The sequence below is a fragment of the Phyllopteryx taeniolatus genome, chromosome 15 (assembly GCF_024500385.1).
Source record: "Phyllopteryx taeniolatus isolate TA_2022b chromosome 15, UOR_Ptae_1.2, whole genome shotgun sequence".
NCBI classification, from domain to species: Eukaryota; Metazoa; Chordata; class Actinopteri; order Syngnathiformes; family Syngnathidae; genus Phyllopteryx; species Phyllopteryx taeniolatus.
In genome coordinates this window covers 13,882,555-13,892,852 of record NC_084516.1, presented here as the reverse complement: position 1 = coordinate 13,892,852, position 10,298 = coordinate 13,882,555, and the positions used below count along the sequence as shown (strand labels likewise).

Here is a 10,298-nt window from a genome sequence, read left to right as displayed (position 1 = left end):
TCATTTGCAAGAAACATCAATTTGAAAAGGCGCACCTGTTTGTGTGTGTGTGTGTGTGTGTGTGTGCACGCGTGCGTTTGTGTGCGCGAGCATGTGTGGGGCAATGTTTTCTACGCCTCCATGTCTTTATTATGTAAACTATAGGAACCTATATGTATGACATTTTTGTCTGATAAATGTATAGCATATTCTATTCTAATCTGGTACAATATCGTACTGTAAACTTTGTATCATTATTAGAATAGAAATCCATCCATCCATCCATTCATACATCTATTGTCTATCTAATGTTAATGCAAAGGCAACATTACACATTGTAAAGCTTACTTCATCCATTCGCCATCAGAGCGCTAATGAAACTCATTTGTGAAAAATATGCAGCGAAAGTTCAGCGTTTACTTCGATGCTTTTTGAAAATCTTATCTTTTCGTTTCCGCTAGTTTTTTAATGAAGTTTATTTACACACAAAGTATACAATAGAAGAGGTCATTTGAAAATTAGAATACAATAATAGTGTATAACTTCAACATATACACATGATAACACGCCAGGGAGGTTCTAGAGGATAGAAAATAGACAAATGAAACAATGAAAGATTAAATAAAACAAAAGACAAAATTAAATAGGTAAAATATTGTAAAGTTTACAATAATTATATGAGTTTTTTGCTATAGGTCGGCAGAAATAGAAATTTGATAAAATAATAACAAGGTTAATTTAATACAATTGTGAGCAGGGAGACTTTTCATATTCAGTAATACCAAATAACACATTCTTCCAAAGTAAACGGAAAACAACAGAACACAAGCGAATTTGCGCATTTATTTTTATTTTTTAAATAGCTTTATTTCAGAAACAAAACATTGGTCACAAAAACGTACACAAGCAAGTATATTAAACTGTTCACAAATATTTATAATCTTAATAGCTTTTTGATTTTGAGAGGATTTAATAGAAAGGATGTACAGACTAAGCTCACTGTGCAAAGTAGCAAACGATAGTTTCTCGCGAGCAAATTTACATTTATGGATGTGAAATTTTGCCATCTATAAAATGAGATTATTTTTAAAGGTTTTGTTGGATTTACCGTTATTATAACTACAATAGGTGAGCCCAAACAGCACATCCGTCCAATATAACTTAAAAGAATGATCAATATTGAGAGCAATAAAGTCACAGATCTCAGTCCAGTTTTCTGACAATGGAGCAGTGCCAAAATAAATGAGTAACTGTTTCAACATGTACAGAGCAAAAAGTACATTTCACATTAATATCTATTTTGTATCTTTTAACAATATGATCATTAGATGGATAGAATTTATGAATCATTTTGAACGAGATTTCTTTAACTTTATTGGATGTTCATGAAACCAAAAACTTGCATATCTTGTATATTTATGACGTCTACAACAATCGACCCGTCCGTCCTTTAACAGAGTCCATTATAATATGAATTACTTCGGTTTATATAGCACTTTTCATGGGACCCAATGACGCGGAACAGTATCACAATGGTATCTCTTAAAGATAAATTTTACATTTTTCATTTTTTATTTTTTATATTGACATATATCGTACATTATTCGAGGCTACGACGTCCAGCGTACAAGACAAGTACCCGGATGTGTTCTGGCTCCCCACCGAGAAGCGTTCAGGAACCCACGATGCATTGTGGGATGATTTTTTTTTCTTATGACGTCACGGAGCACTCGACTGGAGCGAGCTAGTATACAAACACGAATTAGCACACTTGTTTGAAAGCGCGCTAGTAAGCTAGCTGCCAAATTGCACTCAACCTGTGTGTGTCAGTTTACGCCAGTGTTTCTCTGTAAAATGTTACGACTCAGGACTTAAATTGTACACAAGTTTTGTCGTTATGCATTCTATCAGCGTGTCCATTCCCTCTTTTCGTTCGGAAAACAACCACATCGAGAGGGGCTACACGGTGAGCTAATATCTACTTTTGTACGTTTTTTTTTTACACAGCGAAGTGTATCTATTTTCTAACCCCTTTAAAAAAATAAAAAAACATTCATATCATTCCGTACATTGTCAGTGCTTTGTCGCCATTTAACGTCGATGTGTCTGTTTTATTGACATTACAACAACAGCCCCTACTGTGTGACATTCCAAACAGTTAAAGCTGAAGGACAGGCCAGTTAATATGAAACGCTTTTGGTTTTTAAGGGTAGTAAATTAACAGGGTTGCTTGCTTTTTTTTGGGGGGGGGGAACTACATTTCCCTATGTGCTTTTGGTGTCTTTAAACGCAATTGACATTGTCAGATGTTTTCTAATCCAGTTGATCACCATTTTTTATTTGATTTTTAAACGTTTGTCCCGGTAAGGTGGGCTTTTTTTCTATGACAGTGTTGTGTTTGTGTTTTTTTTCATTATTCATTATTCTGTATTGCTTCCTATAGTTGTAGACGCTGACCCCTGTTTTCACTTTTACAGTTAGCTTTAAACTACAAAACAAAAATACAAAAAGTTTTCATATTATACGTACACATCGTTAACTTAATATTGACTGTCAAAGTCATTTTTGAACGTTTTCAGAAAACAAGAAAAAGCACAACTAATTCCACAAACAAGTGTCCAGTTGCCTCGATTCAGCCTTTGCGCATTACCATGACCTGGATGAGTGAAAATCTACACCGCCATAAAAAAAAAAAAAAAAAAAAAAAATTTATTTTAGCAAAGACGTTGCTATTTTTTCTTGATATTGTGACAGTCAGTTGAAAATAACTTGGGCCAGCAGTGATGCTATTATGCTAATGATACTTGGACACAAACTGACTTTCTTTAAAATAAATAAATTTCCTAGCTGCTAGTGGTTGAAAACTGTTTTGCGTTTGATAAATGACGACAGATGTCATCGTTGTGTTTTTACATGAATGTGTGATGATGTCAAGCTGCAGGTCTTCCTGAAAATGAACTTTATGAACATGAAACACTATGTATCATCATCTGGTATTGTAGTGATTCTCAACCAGTGTGCTGTGAAAAATCATCAGGGTTGCTGTGGGAAATGATCCAATTTCACTTAATTGTCTGAAAATCATTTATTAATGACAAAATATATATGTATACAGGGTGATTGAAAAATAACTCCCTATTTTAAAATACTTATTTATTCAGATGTTGTAATATCGTTCTCAATTTTTTTTGTGTATTTTCCATGATTAAAGGAGCAAGTCTATTCTACCAAACCAACGACTTTGGAAGAACTTGAAGGGCGAATACGAGAAGTACTTAAAAATAGGGAGTTACTTTTCAATCACCTGGTGTGTGTGTGTGTGTGTGTGTGTGTGTGTGTGTGTGTGTGTGTATATAGATATCTATATCTCCAACTCTCACTGGAGTGGTTTGCAGCTGAGTGTGAAGCGGCTGGGATGAGAATCAACACCTCTAAATCTGTAAAGGGTGGAGTGCCATCTCCTGGTAGGGGATGAGATCCTTCCCCAAGTGGAGGAGTTCAAATATCTTGGGGTCTTGTTCACGAGTGAGGGAAGAATGGAACAGGAGATCGACAGGCGGATCGGTGCAGCAGTGATGCCGACTTTGTATCGTTCTGTTGTGGTGAAGAAGGAGCTAAGCCGAAAGGCGTAGCTCTCAATTTACCGGTCGAGCTAGGTTCCTACCCTCACCTATGGTCACGAGCTGTGGGTAGTGACCGAAATAACAAGAGCCCGGATACAAGGGAACTGAGTTTCTTCCGCAGGGGCTCTCCTTTAGAGAGAGGATGAGAAGCTCGGTCATCCGGTAGTGGCTCAGAGTAGAGCCGCTGGTCCTCCGCATTGAGAGGAGCCAGATGAGGTGGCTCGGGCATCTGTTTAGGATGCCTCCTGGACGCCTCCCCGGTGAGGTGTTCCGGGCACATCCCACCGGGAGGAGACCTCGGGGACGACCCAGGATACGCTGGAGAGACTACGTCTCTCGGCTTGCCTGGGAAATCCTCGGGATCCCCTCGGAAGAGCTAGAAGAAGTGGCTGGGGAGAGGGAAGTCTGGGCTTCCCTGCTGAGGCTGCTGCCCCCGCGACCCGACCTCAGATAAGCGGAAGACAATGGATAGATGGATGAGTGCCTTGGCTCGATAAATGTTGGGAAACACTGATTTAAAGATTTTCAGTTTGTGTTACTTTACACACAATGCAAAAGCATGTTCATTATAAAGTGACTTTTCCCTTTCACAAGCAGCAAGGGAGAGTGAGACTGATGGGAGGAAGTTCAACCATCATTGACTCATGTTTCGTTCTGATAATCACTGGCACATCAGTCATCATTCTTGTTTGACTGGAAGTGGATCAGGACACAAACATCCCCTTTTTTTCTTATGGTCGTTCCTCTCTTTCAGGTGTTTCGAATAGATGTGCTGATGAGCGGAAGGCAACATGCTGTTGAGAAACGCTACAGTGAATTCCATTCCTTGCATAAAATGGTGAGATGATTAAAGGTCACACACTTCCATACGTCATGACATCATTAAACAGACTTGGAAATATTTAGTCACCAAAGATGACAATTTGGGTGTAATGTACGAGTGGGCTGGGCGATTGTGGGAAAAAATGACAATCGCGATCATTTTGATTGATATTTAAATATCAATTAATAAACATGATTATTCATTGATTTTGAAACTTAGTATTTATTTAACTACCAAAACCCATATTTAAGTATAACTTAAAAGAACAACCAGAAAATAAATTTGTAACAGGTAAAATAATGTTTTAAAAAGTAGAAATAAAAATATAAAATAAATAAAAATAAATACAGCCAAGGCTAAAAACATTGGCATGCCTGGGGTGACGGTATTGTCTATTAAATATATTTGTCTAAAAAAAATCCTCAATATTCTGGCATTTAGCAAATAGAAATAATGTTGATAAACCTAACTGTTTTAAAACAGGACAACTTTAGTCTGATTTCATGTCAGCGAGTCAGGGGGGAAGAAAAGCATTTGTCTTTTTATTCAAGGCCATGACTTTCTCTGCTGTTCCTGCTGTACGCACCCTGGCCTCTTGGGGGCAGTGTGGTGCAATGCATGCATGGAGCTACTGTCGGCTAAAAAAAGTGTAGAAGAAAGTCACGATAAAACTTTATTAAACTTGTTTTTCACAGATTAGGAAGAATATATGCCCGTGTGTATTGTTATATTACCTGTCTGCATGTTTAACAGCATTAAATATACAATGGGTGTAATTCTTGTGCGTTTAGTTTTACAGTGACCTCCAACTGGGGTGTCAATAAACATCTTCAAGCTCGCTCAGGGAGGGCAGAACAACATGCGTCACAAGCTTACTACAAACAACACAGGCTACGTTCAGGGTGCGTTTACAATGCAGGAACTTGCATGTGCAACCCGTGCTGCGGCACATTAATTGTTTTTCTTGGATTTATACAATTTTTATGATTGGAATAATTTTATAATTTGGAATTGGATTGGAAAATGCAGTCACATTGCTCATATAGTTTAAATTATATGGGCCAGCCTATTGATTTGTAATTTGAAGGCCCTGGGCAGATGAAATTGTTATTGTAGCACATAGAAGCTGAAATGTGATTGGACAAAAATGAATGTTAACATCTACTAACACTACAAAATGTAGAGAATAGACTGTTGGCAATAAATTAATACAGTTTCATTGAACTAATATCATAATTGAGTTTGTAAATGTAGGTCAGTGCTTCTGATGACGTTTAGGCCTGCAGACAGGGCCTTGCTGGCCCTGACAGCTCACCGCTGGATTGTACCTTTTTATGATCCTGGTGCCAGGGAACTGTTTCATCATGGGTAAAACTGCAAAAAAATCAAATAAATTCCTCAAAAACAAATTGCATGTAAGTAGCAGGCTACGTTTCTTGTTCAAAAAGGATGACACCGTAAGAATAAGACAATAGGATAGTACCATTTTTTTATTGTGGAGCGGCATGACTAAATCACAGTGAAAGAAAATTCCTGTCAAAGAAGTGAGTGAAATTGTTGCGTGCTGTAATTTCATTTGTCTGTGTGTATCTAGACAGCATGGTGAATTACTGACGTTCTGAGTTCGAATTTCATTTGCCTTTGCATGTTCTCCTGGTATAGTCCTGCTTTCCCTCACGCTCCATAAACATCCACGTTAAGTTCATTGAACACTCTAAATTGCTCATAGGTGTGAATTCGAGAGTGACATTTTTTTTGTTGTCTGTGTTTTTTGATTGGCTGGCGACTAGTCCAAGGTGAACCATGCCTCTCGCCCAAAGTCAGCTGCGATAGGCTCCAACTTGCCAGGGACCCTAATGAAGACAAACGCTTTAGAAAATGGATGCTGTGTTGGCACACAGGAAATCTCAGCCGCAAACAATCTGTTCATTGCTTTGTTTGCAGTCTCAGCCATAAATACTTCCTCTTCCCACTTTTGATTTTAAAGAGGGCCTCTCAACAGAACACGTGTTGCTCCTATATTTGTATTTTCTTCTGCCCCTGGGCTAGTTTGTTTCCAAAAGTAATTGATAAGAAGGTTACAGAATAATCATAATAGTAATAATAACACAGTTAATTTCTAGGCACCTTTCAGTGCCCACAAGGGCTCCTTAAATACAATAAATCAACCTGCAGGGGAGATACAATAAATAAATAAAGTATTACAGAATGAAAGTGTTTTTAATCAATTTTCATGAAACTTTGTAGAGGGTGCAATCCAGATTTTATTGTATGCAAACATAATCACAGGATTTAATTAGGAATGCATTTCATATTTTTTATTCATTAAAAAAATAATAAAATATCCTTGTTCGTAAAAAAAAAAAGCTAAAATGGAGGCAACAAATAAGACAAAAATTATATCATCAGAAATTCATAAATAAATGCTATCCTTTTACATTTTAATAAGTGTAAACTAGAGGCAACAAATAAAAAAGACAACTCTGAAACATGGTACATTTGTGGTAAACTACGGTAATACATACTGTAATGACATGAAGTAAGCTTTAAAATGTTGTGAGATTTGCTTACCTTTTTCACAATTTTTATTAATTCATGTTTCCAGCTGAAGAAGAGCATAAAACCACCCGAGATCCCATCCAAGCATGTGAGGAACTGGGTTCCCAAAGTACTGGAGCAGAGGAGGCAAGGACTGGAGCTCTACCTGCAGGTACTTGCCAACACTAGACCTGTTTGTCTGCCATGTTGTGCGTTTGTTACATTACTTAAGATCTCAACATTAGACCAAAATGAAATGCAGTGGTACCGGTAGCTCGATATAGGAGAGACTCGACTTACGAGTTTTTCAAGATGTGAACAGTCACTCGACGGATTATTTATTTATTTATTTTGTCGTGGGTTGTGAGCGCTAATTGGTGGCAGGTAACTTCACAACAAAGCAGCACATAGCGAACAATTTCATACACAGTGCTTGCTGTTTATTTCCACTTACAGTTGAAGTTTAAACAAAACAAAGAGAATTACATGTTTATTTAACCAAAGCCCATAACTTGCAAATGTCCGCTAGTTCAATGCCAGCAGAAGATGCAAAATGGCATTGACGGGTTAACGAAACTAGCATCGATAGTGCGGTAGTTATAACCTTTTAAGCAACGGATATTTAAACACAAACGTTCCATCAACACGTTAACTGACAATATAACAATACCGAGAGGCATCTATTCTATGTCTTCTGCGAAAAACGACTAATATTACTGCAGCTTACTGAGTCGCATAGTTGTAAAACTCTTCGTCATATGTCTGTATTATACTGCCCTTTGATGGCCAATGCCCACACACTAAAAGGCTCATGTCAATGAGCATTGATGCATGAACTCATGATGCACAAACTGATTATTTACATTCAATTTAATTATGTTATGACTGTATGGTTTTATAAATTAAAATACTGTAGAGTGCTATTTTTCTTATTACAAAACTAACAACTTTTGTTGGTGTTTTATGTGGTGCTGGAACGGATTAATGGCATTTCCATTCAGTTGAAAGGGGAAAGATGATTTTGAGATACAAGTGTTTTGAGTTACGAGTGTGATCATTAATGTCTTGTCTCAAGGGACCACCGTACAATCATTCAAAATGTCAATCAGAAGACTTAACAGTTTCATTATTGTTGAAACATGATTGAACAAAGTTTCTGCTGCATAAACAACTGGAAGGGTACATTATGGTCATCCAAAGTAGGGGGAAAAAAGGCCACGCAGGGTAAGAATGCTGTTTTTTCTGATGCTTTATCTGTCTTGCCAGACAATAATTATGGAGAATGAGGTTCTTCCAAGAATATTCCTGGACTTCCTCAATATCCGCCATTTCCCTTCACTGCCGAAGACTGAGAGCTGTGGGTAAGTTGAAGCTGAATTCAAATAAATCAAATGGCTTGTTTTTGTGGCTTTCTATGGTAAGTTAGTTGTCTGTCCACTTGAATGCTTTGTGCCTTACGCTCCATTTTGCCTTCTTTAAGGTCATTCGATACAGACTCAATGGAATCAACGTGAGTCTGTTTTGTTGTCTTGTACATAATAATAATAGTTTGTCACTCAAATTAATAAAAAATTTAATTGGCGGTTTGTTTGTGGGACTTTTTCAGTAAACTTTCACACCAGCCCGTCATGGTGTTTCTAAATGACCCCTACCTGCTGCCGGATGCACACGGTGAGTTCAGGCCACAACGTTAGGTATACCAGCATAATCAGTGAGAGCCAATACACAAATTCTGCCTTTAAAGTTGCACTAAATTTGACACATGACAGAGTATTGTTAACAAGCCGGACAAATTTGAACGGGAAGAAAAATTGCAAAGTATGTGAAATAACACTTCAAAAGCGTCATTAATTGAGGCTGAATGCTCTGTAAACCCTGCCTCTAGGCACACAATCTCACAGGCTGCAGAGATGCTCTCTGTGGTGTCCAGGTGTGTGTTTGTTTTGGCTGAAACACAAATGTTCCTGACAAAATATCCAGAAAGTTCCTGAGAGGTGATGATAGGGGTTGGCATCTCTAAATAAGGAAGTGGCAATTCCGCGAATGGCCACTGCATGGAATAAGGTCACTTGGTAATTATATAGTGGGGGAGGTGTGACTCATGCTGTTCCCCCGTTGTTGCCCCTCCCAAAGAATCCTGCCAGCTGAGATGGTAAAAAAAGAGTTTTAAGATATATCTCAACAATGCCGTACTATATCGTTCTTAATCTTTGCTTTTTATTGGAAAAAGTGCAAAGAACGAAATATTTTATTTTCATCCCTGGTTTTAAATGCTTTTTTTTCTTTCGTTTGTGGCTTTCAGATGCATTTTCAAGTGTCGTGATTGAAGGTGTCATCCATGGAGTTTTCTACGCTGATCTCCAGCCCAGGTAGAGCCACAAAAAAAGCTGGGAAAAGGTCTGCCTTGGAGCAAGTCTTGGAGAAACTGAACCACATTTCCATTGTCTTAAAAATACAGTATTTCATTTTTTATTTTTTTTTGCTTAAACTTTAATATCAGCATGGATTTGAGGCATTTGAAACAATAATTAAGTTAATCAAGGAGTTTTAATGAATGAAGCAGCAAAATAGTCATTTTTTAAAACATTTTCTACTGTGAAATATTCATTCATAATTTAGAGAAGGGAGATTTGTTTGACTAAAATACGCCGATTGAAGGACATCAGACGCTCTGAGAAGGCCCATGGGAAATGAGGCGTTTGAAGGCCTCCTGGTGGGGAAAAAAAATAGGGAGAGCAGGGAAGTGCCACTCCCTTTCAAACACCAGCGCCTGGGTCACAGAGGACTTTAAAGGGACATTGGGTTCATTGTAAACCTTGCAGACAGACCTCACTTTGGTTTAATTTTGTCCATGCACCTATGAGATTGATTTATTTTAATGATTTTTGACACACAAAAAAACACTTATTAAAACACTTAATGGCCAGTATGTAACACTAATTTCAGTAATGTCCCAGATGGGATGCAAATACTGAGTATCAAATTTTGTGCAATATGAAATCAAACACATTGTCGCACAGGTGCATCTCATTTAATTATAATATTGCAGTTCAATTCAAAAAGCCAAACTCATTTACACTCATTAAACACATAGTCAAAGACTTTTTCGGAAGGCCAATGATCAATTTGGGGGTTTTGTTAAATCATGGTATATTTCACTCTGAGTGCAGTGAACCTATGAATTTCAGTTTTTGAATTGAACTACTGAAATTAAATATTCTGATTTATTGAGCTACTCATGTATGTTGTTATGTATAGTAATAGCTATCCTGGAAGTAGTCAATGTGGTCAACTGCGATCTGTGAATTGATGTTACACTTCAACACAGCAGTTTT

General features: G+C 37.5%; 1 protein-coding gene across 1 annotated transcript in view; it reads left to right on the top strand.

The window, feature by feature from the left end:
- Positions 1-1,675: 1,675 nt before the first annotated feature.
- snx24 (sorting nexin 24) overlaps positions 1,676-10,298 on the top strand; it is an 8,801-nt gene continuing 178 nt past the window's right edge. Inside the window, exons 1-7 of the mRNA XM_061800132.1 lie at positions 1,676-1,945; positions 4,357-4,440; positions 7,031-7,135; positions 8,230-8,324; positions 8,444-8,473; positions 8,570-8,634; positions 9,266-10,298. The exon at positions 9,266-10,298 is cut by the window's right edge and continues 178 nt beyond it. Of these exons, the coding sequence (XP_061656116.1) occupies positions 1,877-1,945; positions 4,357-4,440; positions 7,031-7,135; positions 8,230-8,324; positions 8,444-8,473; positions 8,570-8,634; positions 9,266-9,336 (519 nt within the window). The 5' untranslated portion in view covers positions 1,676-1,876 and the 3' untranslated portion in view covers positions 9,337-10,298. The remainder of the gene's footprint in view (positions 1,946-4,356; positions 4,441-7,030; positions 7,136-8,229; positions 8,325-8,443; positions 8,474-8,569; positions 8,635-9,265) is intronic.